This window comes from Notothenia rossii (genome assembly GCF_949606895.1).
Source record: "Notothenia rossii genome assembly, chromosome: 7".
In the NCBI taxonomy this organism is placed as follows: domain Eukaryota; kingdom Metazoa; phylum Chordata; class Actinopteri; order Perciformes; family Nototheniidae; genus Notothenia; species Notothenia rossii.
This window is the reverse complement of record NC_136905.1, coordinates 63,968,580-63,990,358: the sequence shown is the minus strand read 5'-3', so window position 1 is coordinate 63,990,358 and position 21,779 is coordinate 63,968,580. Positions and strand designations below refer to the sequence as shown.

Sequence of the window (21,779 nt, the reverse complement as noted above, 5' to 3'; positions counted from 1 at the left end):
GCCTGTCTGCACGCAGAGAGCTGCCCTTGTTCCCCATCTTTTATCGCTGGACAAAGTGTGAGCTTCGTCTCTACTTTTTCACAGCGGCAGGGTTGTATTGTTCCCAGCCTTCGTCCCCTCATGGAGAATATTCATGTTATGCTATATTCCAGGGACTGTGATGCGCCATTCGCATGGTCATTATTTGAGTATAGTGTGTCTGTGCTTCTGGTACCGGGCGGATCAAGTGGGGCGCAGACTACATCATGCTTCGCCCTTAACCCAATGACGATAGCCATAGAGGGTGAAGCCTTTACGAAATAGAGCTGAAGTTACCTACTGTAACTCTAGCTTCTATGAGTATAGGCGTAGCCCTCTAAGTTCTGGGCCCCACTGGCTCCACGAATAGCCGAAGAAAAGCTGTTTGTGTGGGAGCAGATTGTCGGGCCTCCTTCCTATTTATACCGGAAGTGAGTCCGAAGGTGGGGCCCAAAAAAGAAAAAGTATGTGAACCTTTTGGAACTACCTGGATTTCTGCATAAATTGGTCATAAAATGTGTTCTGATCTTCATCTAAGTCACAACAATAGACAAACACAGTCTGCTTAAGCTAAAACCACACAAACAATTATATTTTTTAATGTTTTTATTGAACACACCATGTAAACATTTGCAGTGCTGGGTGGAAAAAGTATGTGAACCCTTGGATTTAATAACTGGTTGACCCTCCTTTGGCAGCAATAACCTCAACCAAACGTTTCCTATAGTTGCATATCAGACCTGCACAACGGTCAGGAGGAATTTTGGACCATTCCTCTTTACCAAACTGTTTCAGTTCAGCAATATTCTTGGGATGTCTGGTGTGAATCGCTCTCTTGAGTTCATGCCACAGCATCTCAATTGGGTTGAGGTCAGGACTCTGACTGGGCCACTCCAGAAGGCCTATTTTCTTCTGTTGAAGCCATTCTGTTGTTGATTTACTTCTGTGCTTTGGGTCGTTGTCCTGTTGCATCACCCATCTTCTGTTGAGCTTCAATTGGTGGACAGATGGCCTTAAGTTCTCCAGCAAAATGTCTTGATAAACTTGAGAATTCATTTTTCCGTTGATGATGGTAATCTGTCCAGGCCCTGAGGCAGCAAAGCAGCCCCAAACCGTGATGCTCCCTCCACCATACTTCGCAGTTGGGATGAGGTTTTGATGTTGGTGTGATGTGCCTTTTTTTCTCCACACATAGCGTTGTGTGTTCCTTCCAAACAACTCAACTTTGGTTTCATCTGTCCGCAGAATATTTTGCCAGTAGTGCTGTGGAACATCCAGGTGCTCTTTTGCAAACTTCAAACGTGCAGCAATGTTTTTTCTGGACAGCAGTGGCTTCCTCCATTTTATGACCAATTTATGCAGAAATCCAGGTAATTCCAAAGGGTTTACATACTTTTTCTTGCAACTGTATATATATATGCGTGTATATATGTGCATATACTGTATATGCGTGTCTATATATTTATAAACTGTATATTATTCCTGATTGCTTTATTTTTGAGAAACCTATTCTGCACCTACCTGGGTTTTAAGAGAGTCCAATACCCTATGAGACTGTTCAGTCTCATAAAACATGCTCAATTTACTTTTTGAAAACACAAGCTCACAATAAAGTCAGATGGGAGATCTACAGAAGCAAAGTGTGATAGATAAAGATGTATTCCTATATTAAACAAACAGAAAAGAAAACGTTGTTTTTTCCACGAGGCAGTTGTAGCCATAGCAAATGGATTAAGAAGTGAATTAGGTATTTAACCTTCAACTACCTGCTGCCTGAAATCCCTGTGACATCACTGTAGATTGCTGAAACCAACTAGCTGTATGGGACATTATCACAATACATATAGTTAATTGAGTTGGATTTGGAAGGCCTATTCTTTCAATGTGATGGATTTGAATAGTTGGATATTATTAGACGTCTAAAAGGACAACATAGGTTGTTTGTTTTACTGTAATTGCAATGCTAATACCAATTTAGCATAGTGGTAGCACTAACTGCTAAAACGGTTTTGATATTCAGAGTCTGGTTGTTAGTGGTTGCTAGCATGTTCAATGTTATGGGCTAAATTGTACATGCTAGTGTGATAAGGCCTAGGGGAAGATGCTAATGTTATTTAACTTCTAGATCCTTTCATTTTTCACTTACAGTGAAACTCAATATGTTTTTTGCATACTGTGCACCAATCATTCTGTGTTTTAAATATTGAGTTAAAGTCACACATTTTAGTTCATTGATACATTTCTAAAAGCTACTTTCCTAACAAACACGGACAGTGCAGTTGTAGCAATCGCAGATTACATATCTGATCATCTGTGAAAAGCTAAATTATGTCAGAAATTGTCACAGCTTTTTCTTGTGTTGAAAGACATTAGCAGGTCAATGTTACTTGGGTTGTGAACGTACCGAACTCTGTCTGTTAGTGCTTGTATATCCTCCCTGTGTGTGTAATGTGTTTAAACAGAACAGAGTGGGGGAAGACATTTCCCTCTGAGGGATTAATAAAGTATATCTTCTTCTTCTTCTACTTAGAAATCATAAGTGAATCGTCACATTAGGTTTGCCTGCAGTGAATGCTGACAGCTATGAGCTAGTTTATAGATCTATCATGGCATAGACAAATGTCTCCTATCTGTATTGTGCTCTGGTAGGAATTCACACCCAACATGTTATTAACATTCAACTTTGTTGTTGTTGTTGTTGTTTTTAACTCACAAGTTTACACAGTTTTTATAACCTGAAATTCACATATTTAACAATTCAATCCTCAAAGTAATACAAGTCAAAATGTGTTAAAATTTAGGTTTTCTTTTACTATAATAGGATAGTCAATACCTGTGTTTTTTCAGTTTATCAATGTAAAGTAGTGGTTAATTAAGCAAAATTACTAAAATATTTCTTTCTTTATTCTTTTTTTTTTTTACAGTGTAGGCCTGACCCAAGATGGTAAATATGGTAAACATTAGCACTGTCATTGTTAACATGAAGCACCACTGTGTCTACATAAAGGCCTACGTAGCTACTACAGTAGCATGTCTAAAGAGCCTCTTCTTATTATCATTCAAAGAACATTTTTTTATGTTCAAGCAGGCCTTCAAAGCTATCGTTGTGTTAAAAAGTTCCCTTAAGTACACATCATGTATGCATCCAGATATGTTGGCATGAGCGTGAGCTTCAGTACTAGGGGAAGGTGAGCTTTCACAGTGTTTTGGGCAGGTCACTGTGGCCTTGCTTTCATTACTATCTGTCTGCTCTGCCTGGTCTTTTGTGAGACAGTTTCAGAGTGGCTTCGGCCCTTTTTGCTGGCAGACATCCTGCACTTTTTATGTTCAACATGACACATTTTGCACCTTGTTTTGGCGCTCTGATGTAAGGGTAAAGACAAAAACACAGATGAACAAAGAGGAGGTGATGCTGTCAGCAACACTTACCAGACAAACAACTGCAGGCAGATACATGTCCATGTTTTCAGTGACTCAGCACACTCCTCTCAGCCTCTAGACATTCCCTTACGTCTCATATATAAGGCTGTGTGGTGGAATATTTTTGGATAAGGCAAGTTAAATGAATGTTCAACTTTAGATTGTATTTCCAATAAAGAGCCATCTGGTCTGTTTGGCCATCAGTTGATCTTCCCTCATTCTATCTTCTCTGTCTACATCTCCCAGTTTGTTGCAACACTTGCCTAATGTTGTTCACTCAGAAGAAGCTTATCTGCCCACCCGTCTGATTATTTTGATTGTTGGGATTTGTGTCGATTTTTTTGTCGATACCTCGCAAGGAAAGCAAACAAGGACTGTCAATAAATCAAGTTAAGAAATGCACACCAACAGGGAGGTTAAACTGTCAGAGATGGGGGAGTTTAAGGGAGGTTAACTCAGAACATTACAGACAGACCGAGCTGCGTTGTGGAGGCGGCATGAGATAAAAAATTAACACAGGACTTGGGGGCATGATATGTATGTTCTCCTCCCATTGGCTCAAAACAGGGAGTTCAGGTCCAATGAGTTGGATGAAGTAGGACACGCATATGACAAACATATCAGTTTTCTAGATCTTAAAATGAAACATAAAATTGAGGGTAAACTGAAATAAAAATCGAGAAAATACAAGGGGAGCAAGCTACTTTTTAGACATGGCCGTTGTGTAAGAACGTGACAACTGATTATTTTTTACAGAACTGTAAATCTGCCTTTTAGTGATTAGTTTATATTTAGATTTAGTGACTTGAACAATTTTTATTAGGCTATCACTAAAGCATTTACTGAAGTCATGTTTCTTAATTGCACTCCTAAATGAGCTTTATCTTCCACTGTTATCTCTGTGTAGCTGTTTCTGTTTTACCTGCACAATCAGAGCAGATTTGTTTTTCTCGTCAATGATTAATAACCACAGAAATGTGATGATGAAACTCTGTGCTGCTGACGAGGAGTTAAAATGGTTCAAACGGAATATTTCAAGCCTGACTGCAGTTAACCGCAAGGGTATGAGTTTAATCAATTTCTCTCAGCCTCCAAGCCAGCAGTTCAAATACAGACCTTTTGAAACATGACCTGCTAATACACTTACATATCTAAATAGCATTAAATGTAATCTAGATAAAGTGGTCATGTGCAGAACATCTCTTAAACCTGATTAAGAGACTTCAGAGCTCTAATGTTGTCAAAAGCGCCAAAGCTAAAGTAGCTTTAGCTCCCCTGCGTAGTTAAACATGTTACTTCCTGTTTGAAACTTGCCCCACCAGGGCTGCAGTCAAACAGTTAATAATAACCTCTAAGTATCTAATGGCGCTTTTCCACTGCAGGACCTAGCATGGCTTAGTACGGTATGGTTAGGCCTTGGTAGGGCAGGCTCACTTTACGCTGCGTTTCCATTACAGTTGACCAACTGGGGTAGTAACTATAGTAACGCAGCGTAGGCAGGGCGATCGTCTGTTTGGCGGGCGGAGCGACGCTACGTAAAACTGCCATGACGTCATCTTCAATGCGAACCACAAAACCAAAACATCAGCTGTTAGCTGTTAGCACTCAGAGCTCACAGCTCCTCATATCTGTTCAGATACTAGACAAAAGTTAAACAAGTACAAACCACAGACTGTCTGTGTCATGGCGAATACAGTCGCTGGTTTATTGATGTCTGTATAGGCCGTTGTTGTGAGTGTGGACCTGTGTGGACGGAGCATATACAACGTTAGCTTAGCCTGATCAATCCGATCTCCATTCAGAAAACACGCATTTTAAAAGGTTTTTCGCCTGCCGTCTGTCTGCAGACCGGTATCAGTATGTTGTTACTTAGGCATTATTTTGAAACGAGCCTCGCAGCGGGGGAAACTGAAACTGTGGAGCACATAATTACGCCACATTTGCGCATAAGATTAATTACGCCGCATTCGCGCATAGATCGTCCGCAAGATGAGGCCCCCTCAGCAAGGTGAGGCCCCACGCAGTCTGCGTGATCTGCGTGAAGGGAGGTATGGCCCTGATGGTACCCTTAATATAGGCCTTTACCGGATTTCTTTTTGGAATTTTAGAGCATTGACTTTATCATAGCACTCATTTTCAGTTGCTTGAAAAATATCTGTAGCCTATGTAGTGAGAATCTCTTAGCAAAAGACAACAATGGTTTTATGTCCTTATTCTTCTTTGCATCCTTTGTTGACCGCAATGGAAAACGTCATGAGGGAAATGTGTGTAGGGAAAACACAGTTGACGTCATTCTGTTTTGACTATTCGAACTCTGCTAGAATTCAGTACATTGTAGCAGTAGACTACATCTTTAAAAAAAACACCATTAGTCCCAAATAAATGGATTAGCTTTGTATATGACATTAATACCAAATGGTTGTAGTTTATAGTAACATGAAGCCTTTAATGTCACCAGTAGTGAATATGCCTCCTTGTTTGCACTCCGAGAAGACTAATGGATTGCAAACAAAGTGACTTACAGTAAAAGCAAAGGCAGGCTTAAGTCACAAATGCTAAAGCACACAGTGTTATATTTGTATAACATTAAACCATCAATCATTTTTGCACACTGTTTTAGCAGTTTGGCATGCTTCCTGTAAAGAACTTATGCTAATTGTATAACCGTAATCTTGTCCCATTTAAAGTATTTTATAAGTGTCTGTGCTTCTTATAAAACAATATCACTCAGCAGTGTTTTCTGAATTTGCCTAGTAAGGTCATTACTGGTACATTACTGGTCACACGCAAAACCTTTAAAGCACATCCACATCATTAATGGGTCAGGTGAGATGCATTTCACGTGACATTTCTGCTGCGTCGCAGACGAGATAAGGAACATACTGTACGGGCGGGCCCTTGTGCATGCATGTGATGATTTATGTTGTTTCCTGTTTCTTTGTGGAACACGTGCTTTTAAAAAAATATATATATTTTACGCCTTTTGCATTGTGCATTGCACACGTTTAGAGATCAAAAGATGTTCTTTCTGTACTGTATGTTGGTCTGGTTGCACCCTAAATGTTTCCAGGAGACTATGTAACGCCTTCTGTTGCAGCTGCTGCACAGTTGTGCACACATAACGTGAAACACGCACAGGCAGACACACCCACATATTTCAAATTTTCGTGACACTATGGCCTCAATTTTGAGAGTGTTAAATGTAATTTGTTATGCAAGATGAACATCTAATTTTGACAGACCTGGAAACAGTGTAAATATGTGCTATGCAGTGTTTTAGTGGCATTCGTGTTGTGTTTTTTATGATATGCTGTTGTTTCTGTCTTTCAGAGAAGCCTTGTTTGTTAAACTTTCATGAGAAAAATCATGTAACTGAATTCACCTTGAGGGTGTATAAGATCATCTTTCAATGAGTCATGGCTTCATCCCTTGTAACATGGGAAAGAGTATCTGTTGGAAAGAACAAATCATCCCTATTCTTGTTAGTTACTACTGAAGATTTGAATAAGTAAAAACTGGTCCAAGACATTAAAGGCTCAGTTATTCAAGCTTATTTTTTTATCTATCAAACTCAAAGCATGAATACACAATGCATTTTGAGGTTTTTTTTAAGCCATGGGAATAGCTAAACATATTTCTTAAAGGGCACATAATATTAAAAACTCACTTCATTGCTCTGACAGTATGAGAAAAATAAAGGTTTTTTTCTAACATAAAGCATAAACACATTTTTAGTTGACATCCAATTCACAAGCATGAATTGGAAAATGAGCATGATAAGTCACCTTTAAGGTTAGACAGCATACACCATGAGGTCAGATTTAAAAAAAAGATTATTATTAAGGCTTCCATTTGGTACCAGTTTTGATCCTAGTGCAACATTTGCAGCCCAGTGTACATGGTAGTGTTTCATATCTGCAGTTTGACCTTATGATTGAATAAGATGTTCCTTTGGTAAATCAAATAAAGATAAATCATAAATAGTTGCTTCTTATTTTCAGAACCTTGTCAAACAAATGTTATCTTTATATCCCAAAAATCACAAATGACAGTCATTTGTCTCAGGGGGCTTTATCTTCAATCTTTAAAGTATACAACAGCCCCTGTCCTGAGACCCTTAGAGCGGACAAGGAAAAACTCTCAAAATCAATGAGGGTAAAAATGGAAGTAACCTCGAGGAAGAATCCCTCTCACAGATCTGACAGACGAGCAATAGATGTCTTGTGTACAGAATAGACAACATAATAAAATGACAACATAGAGGATCCAGTCTATGGATTGTGTATGTTGTCTCATTGTGGACAGCGTGCAGACTTTACCAGTGGTTGGTTGGACAGAAATAGGACATGGCACCAGTCTTCTCACACATGCTGAGTCCTCATTGAACCGTGGCCAAACAGGTATGTGGCGTTTTGTTGTACAACGGTCACAGTGGTGTCACTCTCACTTCATACTTCTCACTATCCACATTATATAGCAGAACAGAAAGGAGAAATCCTTCCTTTTCCTTTGCTGTCTGGGTTATTTTTGCACTTCCCCTCAAATATCTCCTATTCCTCACCTACTTTATTTTCCTTGTTTCACTATCCATCTACTCAGCATTTTCCACTCTCTCTTCCCGCCGCTCGCCGTCTGTCTTTGTCATTCACTCCTCCTTACTGACTTGCTCTGTGATATTTGACCCTCGTCTGCGCCTCTATGTGCTGCTATTCTACTATGGGTCACTGTCAAGAGAAGTATGCATGAAAGAAAAATACACAAAAAACGAAATAATAAGAATTAAATCATGATTGTACACTTTTATTTAATCATGCAATAAGGACAAGAAATAACATTTCTATAAAAGTTGCATGATAGAGGTTATATATACCTACACTGGGACATAAACATATGAAGAGCATGAATATATTGAGTGTGAGGATTATATATATAATATGGTTAGTTTATATTATTAGATTATACACTAACATACAGTGAGTGTTTGCTGCTTTTCCTTGGGTTGACTTCTCCACTAGTATTGCAACGACACCTAGTGGATGCAAAGATAATTTCAGCATTTATTGGCTTCCCTAAAGTTCCCTAAAGTCAATTTAAAACAATCTGGTTTTAATATACTAGTAGAATTGTATTGGGTAAATTTAGATATGAGTTGTTGTATCACTGTGTTTAGTGTGGTCAAATAATTAGGTTACCTATATTTCTTATGAGAAAAAAATCCCATTACCTTCATTTTGAATGAAAAATAATGAAATACATTTAAATGTAATTGCAGTAAACAAATGTTTTAATTTTGGGCATCAACAGTCAATAAGTGGTGCATGGGCCATTCTGTCTCTCACACAGTCAAATGCAAATTGCTACTTAGTTGGCAAATGACTTGGTTTGTGGTTATTAGCAACACACGAGAGAGCCACAGACAACACTGACTGCAGTTTATCCTGACCACTAACCCATGGACATATGCATGGAGCAAAGTAAGTGTTGACCTAGTAGCCTTACACTCTAATCGCAGAGGTTTTTCTTAAACCAAGTACATTAACAAGCACACAATAATGAGTCACATATTAACAGTGTGGGAAAAAAATCCTCACTCAACAAAAATGAGTCAATATTTTAGCGGCAGTATCACACTCTCAACATTTACAGTCTTATAGCACACAAACATGCACACACACACACACACACACACACACCCTGCCATGGTTCAACATTATCCAATAGTTTACGCCTGTTTCCCATGTCCTGATTTACAAACTACAACTAGGTTAAGCTTACTGAAATCTTCACCTTTTTTTACTGAATTATTGGTGGCTTCTTGTTCTCGTCTTCCTCCTCCACCTGTGTGTCTGGGTTTTCTCCCTCTGCACTGCCAGACTCTTCCTCTGGCTTCTGACCACCCCAGCGCATTCTGCAGTGCGTGTTGAGCCGCTCAAGGATGTCGATGGAGTGGTTGATGAGGAGGGCGAGCCAAGCCAGGCCGAAGAAGATCCAGGAGGCCATGAGGACGCTGTACCAATCTGGGTACACTTTATCCGGATTACTGTCTGGAAAGGAAACTCTCAATTAACCCTCCTGCATCCCTGTTAAAATAAATTGCTTCTTTTTTTTTGATGATGATGTTGGTTAAACTTTCAGCAATTACATTTTTAACCAACATCATCCAAATATTCATTCATCTTTAGAATTTTTACTTTTTGATTGCCAGTTTGTTTATCATAATACCAATATTTTTGGAAGTCTTGGAAATAAGCCAAGTTGGTTACTGATTTATTATACGAGGTTGAACTTCCAACATTTGAAAAATACCAACACCAAAATGAATGCTATGCTCATTATGAAAGCATATTGTATTTATAAAAACCCAAGAAAAATATGCAGCCTAAAGCCTAAAATGTAATGTTGCCACCAAAAATGGGACCATGGCTATTCTCTGCTGTTTACTGGGCTGTTCCTACATAGTCTATTTCCTGTACCTGCCACAAAGTCTCCAAAGCCGATGGTGCTGAGGGTGATGAAGCAATAGTAGATGGCCTGGGAGAAGGTCCAGCCCTCTTGCAGTTGGAACACAATCATGGGCATAACAAAGAAGAGCACTGCTCCACACATGTAAGACACCAGGTGGACAAAGAAGCGGGTACACTTCTGCCGAGAGATGCAGGAGGGAGAATTGAGACATGGAGAATAATTACTACCTAAAATGTGTAACACAAATATTTCCATAGTGATCTGATATTCATAGAATAATTAAAGGTCTCCTCACCCTTCGCTTGGTCTTCCCCTCGAGGAAGTCAGAGACATTCCTCTCTATAGCAAGGATGTACTTGCCGACCCTGTTGAGCACCACCAAGTTGAGCGGGATACCAAATAGTGCGAAGAACACACAGAATATCTGGCCAGCAGTAGAACTTGGACTCATGTTCCCATAACCTGCAAAACTGTAAGCTATTAGTGTCTTATTTCACTCACTCATGGTTCATTATCATAATAAATCAAGTCATCTTGAAAGATTGAACATCTAAATAGTGAAATATCCTGTGTTAGTTATTACAACACAAGATTACAACCCTGGTTAATGACCAGAGACATCATAAGTGTTTAGGTTGCACAAACAAAAGTGTTGCTAAATTTGTCATGGGGTATGATTCAAATTCACTTCCAGTGTTGTCTAACCTATTGTTGTGACTACAGTGGCAGCAAACACAGCTGAGCTGGTGAACTTCCAGAAGCCGTCCGAGGTCTGGTTGCCTTTCAAACTAAGTCCCACCTTGGACGCTGCTTGAACAACCTGAAATTAATAACAACATTACAAACCAGGGGAAAATGTCAAACTAAACTAAAACAATTGCAAATTTCATAGCCTTTGGTCGCCCTTTATGATTCACCATAATGTGACGCCCTGTACTATTTAACATAATGAACACCTTTCTAAGCCTTGTGTCAGGCAGAGTATATGACAAGTCTTGAGTTCTACAATGGAAAATTGCTCCAAAATAAAAACATTCTCAGACCTAAGACTTTGTTATCTAAGTATTCAATATTAAGTAAGTTTACATTTACTTTATTTACCAATTGAGGCTTCATGTAAATTGATTTGTACTGCCAATGTGTAAACGGATTGTAACAAACATTTCTGACTTTCTCAGTTACACAGCCTATGGATTGATTTACATTAAGGAGTGTTCTTTAGCTCTCCTACTGCACAAATAGTGTGTAGCTAGCATACAATAATGTCTGGTAATGACTAGTTTACTGTTTGTAAATGACCAGTTAGTCTCAAAGCAACCGAGGTAAAGTCCATGCAACATTAAGTTACTGCTAGCTTGCTTCCTTGTTGACGTTATAGCTAGAACAACATATTTGAGTGGATATGTTAGTTGGGAAGCTTGGCAAAAATAATTCACCAGCTAACATGATGCATTATACCAACATGAGTGGTATGAAAAATCAAGATTTTAGCCCAAAATAAACTAAACTAAATTTAGCCAGCTAGCTGTAACTTAGCTACACTGCATGGATCTGCTGTCGGCTTTTTCGTTATGTTAGCTAAGAAAGACATGTGCAAACAGGAAGCTATAGTTAGTATTATGGGGCCAATGGTCCACATAACATTACATAACACAAAATGACAGATAGTACCGTTTAAAAAAAAAAATTATAGCCTTGTATTATTGTACGGAGCTACTCTGTCGTGGCCAATGCCCAGAGTGACGCGTCCTAAAAACCGGAAGTAAGCTGCGCATGGGTTCCTTCAATGGATGGTTCCTTCAAAAAGAAGCAATGCAATTTCTCCATAGGATTTTGGAAAATAGCTCGAAATAAGGTCTGTGGTTGACACACATTTAAGAGACGGATCACGTTTTGTTCAGTCGGATCATCTCCACATGTCTACGCTACTTTTAAAATGTTCGAATCATAAATCTAATTGACAGATTTATGATTAGAAAATGATGACGCTGATAATGGTATTAGCAAGAATGTTCTGTTCAACATAGTAGGCTACCTTTACTTTTATGCATTACATCCTAGTTCAAAATGTGTAAATGATAGCTAATTTTTGAAAGAACTGACTAAATTGAATTTATTGCACCGTACTGCCTTATAGCTGGCGTTGTACACAAATCACCTCTAATGCCTGCTACAAAAACAAAATACAAATTTCAGAGAAATTGAGTCCAGTCTCACGTGACTTGGCAGAATTTTCAATTCAATCTGTTGCTTTTATTTCTCTGAAAAATAGTGCACACTAGGACATCCCTTTCTCTAGATTCTAGAATGTTTAATGTGCCAAAAATGCTTTCCAAGGAAAAGATTGCACATTTTTTCTGCGGTGAAAGTTGAATGTGTTGTTGTGAAAGGTATTTGTATATTCGTATTTGCATAGAGGAACCTACAAGTGATTGCAAATGGCCCTCCATTGATTGCCACTGTGTATAGTGGCAGCAGGTTAGTTTTGTGGTTTTTGGTTCAATAATAATAATACATTTCATTTTTTTTGCACTTTTCCTAGTGCTCAAAGATGCTTAAAAGCACTGTATGGCAAAATGATCCAGTTACTGTTAAATTATCCCCCCAGTAATCAGTAAAAGTGGTTTATTTGGTTACTACGCAGGAGTCAGCCTTGAAACATGAGCATCTAAAACAAGATCGATCAAATGTATGCTAGTTATAAAGAGTAATGGAAAACAACAATATCCTTTGTGAAGCTGAAGGGTAGAACTGTTCATTTGTCAGATACATGATTGATTTGTAGTTATGGTTTCTATATTCAGACATTTAAAAAACCTTAAGGAGTTGGATTGTGGTCCCCATGTTAATCCAGTGGTCTCCTTTGAAACCAAAAACTTGTCATATACAAAACATACAGATACTGTTTGGCTACAGGCATATATTAGCTGTGAAATAGTCCCATCACATTTGCATTTTAGAATGTCTGTGGCAAAAATGAGTGCCTGAGTGTAATGTGCTAAAACCCATAACTGTGTCGCCTCGGTTGATGTCCTGCACCTCACCTCAGCTACCCGTTCCAGGCCTTCTTGGTTCAGACAGGTGTACCTCGTAAGCAGCTTCTTTTTGCTCAAGAGTAGCCGATCGATGTCTTTCTCGCCAAGATCTCCCTCCAATTTCCAGAAAATCACACCGCCGATCAGTACATAGGCCACGTAAACCAGCCCGAGCAGGAGGATGGAGGGCACCCGCGCCCAGTTCAGCATTTCCTTTATCCCCATCTTGGCTCCCTGCTAGAACACTTGAATCCAGGCAAGCTCGTGTCTCGAAGGAGTGAGTGTTTACCAGCTTGTCATCTCTTCTTTCCTTGCATTGCAGTCAAATGAACCTGCAGCTGCTGTTTCAGTCACTCCAATGGCCTGCCATGCAAATAGGGAGAGACACCAGCATCGGTTGTGCTTTCGGTGCTGACTATTGGTAAGGTCAAATGTTGGCTTTTCTGGCCAAAATAAGCCATTGTTTATGAGGTCATGACATTGCGCCGCAACTGTGGGGTAATTTAAAAGTATAGTTTCTAGGGGATGTGCACAATCTCCAAGACCAATTAGGTTTACATTATATTGAAAATGATATCAGTTCTCATACTGGTTTAACCAAGAAAGTGGCAGTTTTTACTCTGCTAACCACCATTTTCGGTAAAAACATGAAAAAAAAATCTGAGCAGTAAAAGCCCTCTTCCTGTCACCCAGCTGCCTTTCTAGGATCACTCGGGTCACCTCACACCATCATCTAGATGTGTTTGTTTAAGATAGCCCTCCATGCTCAATGCACCAGAGATGACCATCAGTACACAATCGCAGCTGTGGACTTACATGATGTTACACAAAAGTATCTGACATTTAGATATGTGCAACATGGGACATTAATACAGTCTAATAATGCAGTTGGATAATATAAAATAAAGAATAACTACAACAAGAGTGCAAAACAATTCATCCTGTTGTGTGAGGGAAGAAAACATTACAGGATTCCAACATAAGGCAAAACACTTTTCACATTGAGGCTTTAATCCTAAACTCTTATTCATTAAATTGCCAAATGAAAAAATATATAATCCCAATTCATGTATTTAAATTATATAAAAAAAGAAATAATCAGGAAGGATTAATGGTTACTTATTGTCTATTTATACTAAGAGGACAAATATTTGTTGCCCTCCAAACTTACTGTTTTCTTTTTTTACATAGTTAATAAATGTTTAGAAATGTGTCCTGAATTATTTAATGTAATTCTTAGAAGTTAGATCCTAGGCCCTGATCCAATGAACTGATTCTTTGCCAAAGTTGAGGTGGAATTGTTATTCAAAAACCTTCAGAAGTTGTTTCTGCATTGCATAGAATATATCAAACAAACTCAGGACAAGGAAAGTAAAGCAATTAAAGTAATACATATGCAGGGGTAAATATCTTACAAAAACTGCTTTTTATGTAACACAATATGTAAAGAAAACAGTCACACAAAATATGTTCTACCTAGTGAATATTACATATTTGACGTGTCTTCTATTGTACTTGAGGACACGTTTTCTTCCTCCTTTTGTTTCTTAAAGCCTGGATGAGTCAGGCCAATTGCATACTCCATCGTTCTGGCTCCCATGTTAAGGATAAGGGCGAGCCAAGCCAAGGCAAAGATGATCCATATGCCTGCAAGGCTGCGGTATAGAGAGATGTACTCCTTGCCTGGGTCAGTCCCTACATGCAATGGAAATGATATTGTCAGAACATGCTTGAACATCACAGTAAGAATTATCGGGTAGTATGGTTTGTTCATTGAAATGTCACAGTTATTGCCTCAAAGAATGAAAAGGCACTCTTATCTAACAGAGGTGACCGCTGTGGACTTTCCACCACATTAGTGCTTGTTTGCTTTCGCTCTACTCACCCACCACATAATCTCCAAAACCAATGGTGCTGAGGGTAATGAAGGTGAAATAGAAGCCCTCGCCAAACGACCAGCCTTCCACGTAGCTGAACAGCAGAGGAGGGATGACTAAAAACAGCAGGCTGCCGGTGATGAAGAACAAGCTCACTGCCAGAGCCTCAACTGTCTGCTATAGGAAAGAAACAAGTCACATCCATAGGCATCGTTTTGGCATTACAAAGTGACCTTTTGCTTTCATACCTAACATGTTTTATCGCAACAATGATGGCTATCAAATGCAAAGAAAGTATCATGGATCTGTAAGCAACCATTTTTGTTTGGTAGTAAGTCTGTCACGGTAACTCGTTATTGCTGATATATTGTACAAAATATTAACTTCATACAATATTTGATACCGTATATCAACATGTATATACGTATATTGTACAATTAATGGAAATGTCCATGATACTTTTAAATGTAATTGATTTATTGTACAACATATTATCATGTACTTGACCTCAATCTTTTTTACGCCATTGACTTGTCGCACCATATATGGACATGTCCTTTCTATATCGACTTATTGTACAATACACAGACATGAGTTTAGTAATATTGTGGATATTACCACGGTCATTTTAATGTTAACGACTTGCCATTAATCTATTTTTGTCATTGACATATCGAACAACATTCATTTTTGATGACCTAATGGCTAATGCGTCAGTACCTTATGAGGAACAACTGAGACCATTCCCCTCTCCAGTCGACCCAGATGGATGGTGAGACACTTCCCCAGCTGTTTGAGGAAGGCCAGGTTCAGGGGGATTCCACACAGTGCGTAAAACACACAAAACACTTGACCAGATACAGTGCTGGGGGAGAGGTTCCCGTAGCCTGTGGACAAGACAAGGAGTTGTCATTATATTCTCTTTTTTAAATGAGCCAGTTAAAATAATGAATACTTAAAGATGTGCACCTATAGTTGTGACAACTGTGCCTGCAAAAAAGAAGGAGCTACTAAAATCCCAGTTGCTGGGGTTTGTTGAGTTGCCTGAGGGGTTCACTCCCTTTTCCCAGGCATCCAAAATCACCTGCAAACACATACAAAAAATGGTAATAAAGTAGTAATAAAAAAACAAGTTATATTTTGGATCATGACCTACTTATTGATTTATTAGGACAGGTTACTGTAACACCATTTATTAATGTGTACACAACCTAATAATAAAATTGATCTCTTAATGTATCTGGCACTAAGTATTTGATACTGATTTTATTGTCATATTTACTCTTTGAAAGACAAACCATGTATTTAAGCATGTCAAAAAATGTTGTAGAAAAAAAAAAACAACACCAACTAATATGGCAAATGTAATTATATTTCAAAATTATCCAGTTACATTTGAATAAACCTTAACACTGTTAATGTTTTTATAAATTCAAGAATTGTTAAAGAACCTGAACAAACTTCTCCAAGGCTGGTCCATCCAGGCAGGTGTAGTTTGCCAAGAAATGTAACTTCTCCAGTTGGAAATGGTTCCGGTTGTTGCTCTCAGCCTCCCGCTCCAGTATCTGGAAGATGGTGGCCCCAACCAGCAGGTACGTGAAGTGGGCCAGAGTCAAAATTGCTGTCCAGCTCACTTTGAACCGCACATACTGGAACCTCGCCATCAACCAGAATGGACCCAAACTCTGATGCTCAAACTTAGAGGTCAATCGCTTCAGAAAGGTTTGACAATCAAAGTCTTGATGAAATATGCAGATCTCATTAGTAGTTCCCAAAAGATAACTTCCATTGCTGCAAATATATTCTTCTCCAAAAGATTGTCAAAAGCGAGACAAAGCTAGAAATGGCGGATGTTTGGTATCATGGGGGTGACATGCTCGAACTGGATAATGCTCCAAAGGTGAAACATCTCGACTCGATGCTCCTTCTCTGATTGGTCAGGGATGTTGGGCTTTGATTTATGGGTTGCTTGTGTAACGATTAAACTCCTTTTCTCCATTAGCACGACATCTGGACATACACACATACACTTTCAACTGTTTCCACTAATAAGGAAGCGTTGGCAGCGTCGTGTCAGCAGAACAAAAGTTAATGTTTTACCTTACTGCTGGTGGTTGTCTGAGCACCCAATGATAGCAGAGCCTTTCAATAACATTCTGCATAGTGAGGAATCATTTTATCGGAAAGGTACATTTCAAACAAAAACTATATTTACTTTAGTTGCTGTTGAATTTTGCAGAAATGTCGAAAGCCCTAATAGACTGTGTGTCATAAAGCAAAGAGTTGAAAGATGAGTCATGAGAGAACTTAATGGGGTTTTATCGCTGTAGTGTTTAGTATTCTGGCATGTTTCAAATGCCTCAGAGGACGTATAAGAAAAGCATTTTACGACTTTAGACTAGATGCCAATAACTACAGCTATAATTATCATAGAAACATTCAGTTATGCTCTGGTCGGTTTGTTGTCCCAAAGTCCCATTTGGGGTGGAGTAAGAATGTAGCAAGAATATAGCAAAGAGTTAGATGTCTATGACGGCTATAAATTATATTACATTTTGTAGCCTTAGATATATTTCCAATGCTGCAAAAAATATTCACACCATCTGGAGTTTGTCATTGGTGAGTAAACTGAGCATGTTTTATGTAAGGTAACAGATCACGTAAAAACAAGCTTAAACTGTTAAAATAATAATGTGGGTTACGGCATGCAGTATATAAACTTTGAATGAAATCACACAAAGAAAGTTTATATAGAATTAAAATAAAAATGTTTACTGCCTGTTATATCCTCCTGGGACCCGAGGTAAAAAAGTGTCTTCCGATTTCCTACCTATTTAGGGTTAAAAAAACATCTTGCAATTTAGCCTTTTTATTTTATTTTTAAATGTTACAGTATGTCCACTGTAGAGGACGTCGGGACCATATTAGTTTGAAAAGACAGCCCAAATTAAAAGATAGACTATGTAACGTATTATGGTTATAGAGTGATATTAATACAATAATACATTCACCTTTATTTAAAACATGAATAAGTAATTGATCTGAACATTGCTGTTTATTTGGTCACTAAAAAACTAGTTCCGTCTCCTGCAACAATATTGAGTCATAAAGTCCATGAAGATGGACCTGACGTCCACTAGAATGGACATTTATAAAAGGGCTGTTATTTGAAAACTTGAATTATTTAATTGCTTTCAGAACAAATTATATAGTTCCTCACATGTTAATAAACAAGAACATATATTATTTTCATGGTGAAAATTAAAATTATTCAACAATATTTGACTTCTCCTGCTTCTATAACATTTTGTTTTTGGTATGCCAGCCATTTTGGATGAAAAGAAAGAGGAACTTCCCAGCATGCAATTTTAACCAATGACATATCACTGGAAAGATCAGGATGTCCTCTGTACAGTACATCAGGGATTGATAGAGTAGCTCAAAAGAGTCAAAGGAGATGCATGTTAACAAAATGTCCACTACATTGGACATTTTCGATGGGCTGGGTCCCTGGAGGATAAAGTCATTTAGATTAGTCATATTCTTGTGTTTTGGGTTACTGGCAATATTATACTCCATCAGAGAAAATACAATTTCACACATCATTGTGTTACAAAATCATAACAAAATGCATGTGAAATGCCAGCAAAAGCCTTGTTCACAGGTCCTTCAAAAACAAAAGCATAAACTTGCCTTGCCTTGCCAATTTAACTTAGAATTACAGCAAAAAGGTAAATTAGGGTAACAAATATTTTAAATGATTTCCTTTTTACGGCCCAAAATTGCTTCTAGTTCCAAGAGTACACTACATAAAAACTGTTTTAAAGTAATTAACTACTAATTGAATCACTATACAAAAAATAATGAAGCTGAATGCTAGTCAACTACTGCAATATGAAGTTAAACTTCACACACATGTTCAGTGCTCTCCTACTCTATCAATTTATTTGTATAGATTTACACTTCTGTGTTTATGGACTTTGTGCTTTTTGTGGTGTTATTAAAAATATCTTTTAACACAATCGCGCCATGAAGAGAGTCACTGATGTGTCTGAGAGAATAACAGATATCATGACTTCACTGAAGAGGGCTCATTCTCCAAGGCAACTGGATGCAAATTGTGCAGCTGCTTGTCATCTGTCAAACAAATCAACGCAAAGCCATGCAAACTGCTTTTGTTCCAAGGTTCACAGATTGTCCGCTGGTGTGGTAAGTGTGTAGCAAGAGCTGCGGAAACAGAATGTGATTTCATATTGGCTGACATTTGACGGATAAAGTGAATTTCATGATATACAGTAATACATCTACTCTCATGTGGGAAGGAACTCATGTAGTGACTTGGCCGCATATACTGTACAGTATGAAGCTGTGTAATTTAGCGCTTAACATCCTTGTAAAATATATAATTATTAATTGCCTATAGTTGATCTTATCTTAATGTAAAAACCCTTAAATGCTCATTCAGCTCAATACGTAATAATCATTAGTCCATGCAAAGAAAAGTTTGTAACCCTATTTGAATTTCAAATAAAGTATCTTAAGGAAGCACTGCACACGCTGCAGGCCCTCAGGGTGTTTCCCTGTCTTCTGCTCAGGGCACGCTGGGATATGCTCCACCTCCCTGTGTTCCTAAATAGCATTAATCACAGATACTGTAAGGCCTTATGACCCATTAGTAAAACCGCTACACGATGATTGGTTTTGTTAATATTATATCCTTATATTCTGAACAATACTTGAAAATAAAGGTTTGTATTTAAAAGGCAGAAAAAGATACTTGTGCAGTATGTGTTATTTGGAATACATTTCACTACTAATTCACATGGATCGTAGCCAATGACGCAACCAACAGGTTAGTTTTCCTTATACCCTTCATGGCTGAAGGTTATGACGAATAGCTTGAGGAAAGTCATTTACCTGGGATATTTTCTAGGTGTATTCCACAGAAAGCAGCACTTCTAAACCTGAAACTTGCCAGAGTAACTGTAAAAAGAAGAGCAACAAGAAAGAGATTTAGAATCAGTGATGATGGAAGAAAAATATGGCACAAGCTATTTCATAGATCAGGAAGCTCACGGAAATGTAAGTTGCCACAGAACACAGAACAGGCAGATCAGCTGTTATCAGGTTACCAAACAACTCCTCATTTACTGTATGTTTGTCAGTGCTTAGTACACATTGACTAGTAAGTGCTAAGTACAAATGTAATACGTGAGCAATACTGCATTTCATCATCAAATAGTTTATTCTGTATTTGATATTGTGTTCAATTTTCTTAAACATAAAATGTACTATACATATATTACATATCTATTTACAACCTTTTACACGAAATAACATACATCTGAAATGCATGTTAAACTTCCTGAGGCCATTTGATACATCATGATTCATTCTTCACATACTGGAGCCACATGGTTTCCTTCCTCTCATATCTTGAGACAACATTTGTTTAGATCAAATGTGCGGCGCAGGCTGTGATTTATACTGCTGCCCATTGTACCGGACAAATACTCCAGGAGGCCAACCAGTGTGTGTCTGCATGTAAACATCAGACAGGATGTGTGGCTGGTGTTTGGCAGATCACAAATTCTGTATTTTCAGGATCTTCAATGTCCGTCCATCTTTACTCAATAATGTCCAATACTCGTTTAAATGCAGATGGAGGTTGAAGAAGCATTTAGATGACGGAACTTCAGGTGTTCATCAGAGCATCGTGGTATTATTGAGGTGGTCCTGAAATACAAACAACATCACCTGGCAGATCAGACATCCAATGAAAGGTATTTGAGAAAAAAATAAATAATGCACCACAAATATTTCCTTGAACATCTTCATTTTCAGAGTAAGAAACCCTGAAATCACTCAACCACAACTCAAATCACAATATGAGTCAAGAAACCCAACGCTGCCCATCGTTCTGTCTCTTCATATGATCTCAGCCTTTCTGTGTGTCTAATAGCATCTGCAAAACAAGCAGCTTCTTTAGGGTCAAAGGAGAGGGAAACAGGGAGAAGAACCATGGAACAGCAGAAGAGGAGAAGTTGCCAAGCTAGAAGAGAGAACACTGCAGCCATAAAAATCCAAAGTGAATCTGAAGAATTACCAGTTTATGAGTGGTACTTTATAAACTCAAATCTCAAAAGAAGACTTTTATTCTGAAATGTAGTAAAGCATCACACCACCAGAGGACAGTGTGATGCTTTAAAAGGCTTTGCGGGAGTGTGTGTGAGTGTGAGTGTGAGTGTGAGTGTGAGTGTGTGTGTGTGTGTGTGTGTGTGTGTGTGTGTGTGTGTGTGTGTGTGTGTGTGTGTGTGTGTGTGTGTGTGTGTGTGTGTGTGTTTGTTTGTGTGTGTTTGTGTGTGTGAGTGAGTGTGTGAGTGTGAGTGTGAGTGTGAGTGTGAGTGTGAGTGTGAGTGTGAGTGTGAGTGTGAGTGTTACCTGTCCTACTGAGGAGGTTTTGCCTTGCTCTGACAAATGCTAGGATGTCAGCATCAGCCTTTTGGTCTCCGGTCAGGGGAATGGAGGAGGATGAGAGTGTGGTGGTGGAAAGAGACCTGAAATGTACATGTGTGTAATGCAGCAAGACAATATCAGCATTTAGGACTATATTCTTGTAACAAATGCTCAATTTGTATATGTGTTTGGGAAGGGATAAGCCTAAAAGACAAACCATTTCTGAACACTCTACATTCATCCTGTTTTGTCACAGACCCATATTTCTCCCAGACTATAACTGATTATATCTTTCTTTCTTAAGGTTGGTTCTCTGTTTTTGTTCCAAAAGCTTTAAGGAAACATGCTTAACATTAACAGGTAACAGATCCTCATATCACGGGGCCTCTGACTAAAACAATAGTATGTCTGTACTTTAAGTGGTTTTTGGAGAGGCGAACAAAAGCATACATGTTATTCAATGACTGTTTTACTGTGGTTGTAAAACAGTCGTTCCAGCATTTGCTTG

The 21,779-nt window shown here is 38.5% G+C and overlaps 2 protein-coding genes across 4 annotated transcripts in view; both read right to left on the bottom strand.

Annotated features, from left to right (window-relative positions):
- Positions 1–7,582: 7,582 nt before the first annotated feature.
- LOC307046578 (potassium channel subfamily K member 17-like) lies at positions 7,583–13,163 on the bottom strand (the record flags this gene model as incomplete). Of its 3 annotated transcripts, none has more annotated exons than XM_079693006.1 (6): positions 7,583–8,162; positions 9,226–9,482; positions 9,912–10,080; positions 10,199–10,365; positions 10,609–10,723; positions 12,948–13,163. In XM_079693006.1, the coding sequence occupies 5 exons, from the start codon at positions 13,161–13,163 to the stop codon at positions 9,232–9,234; spliced, it is 918 nt and encodes a 305-aa protein (XP_079549132.1). In that variant the 3' UTR covers positions 7,583–8,162; positions 9,226–9,231. The 3 variants fall into 3 exon arrangements, with proteins under 3 accessions (XP_079549132.1, XP_079549133.1, XP_079549131.1); XM_079693007.1 differs by lacking the exon at positions 7,583–8,162 and adding an exon at positions 8,234–8,467; XM_079693005.1 differs by lacking the exon at positions 7,583–8,162 and having other exon boundaries at positions 8,234–9,482.
- Positions 13,164–14,417: 1,254 nt separating this feature from the next.
- Positions 14,418–21,779, bottom strand: part of LOC307046432 (kinesin-like protein KIF6) — a 73,370-nt gene continuing 66,008 nt past the window's right edge. The window contains exons 23-26 of the mRNA XM_079692826.1: positions 21,257–21,372; positions 15,536–15,702; positions 14,824–14,992; positions 14,418–14,633 (exon numbers count right to left, since the gene is read on the bottom strand). Coding sequence (XP_079548952.1) covers positions 14,425–14,633; positions 14,824–14,992; positions 15,536–15,702; positions 21,257–21,372 — 661 coding nt within the window. The 3' untranslated portion in view covers positions 14,418–14,424. The remainder of the gene's footprint in view (positions 14,634–14,823; positions 14,993–15,535; positions 15,703–21,256; positions 21,373–21,779) is intronic.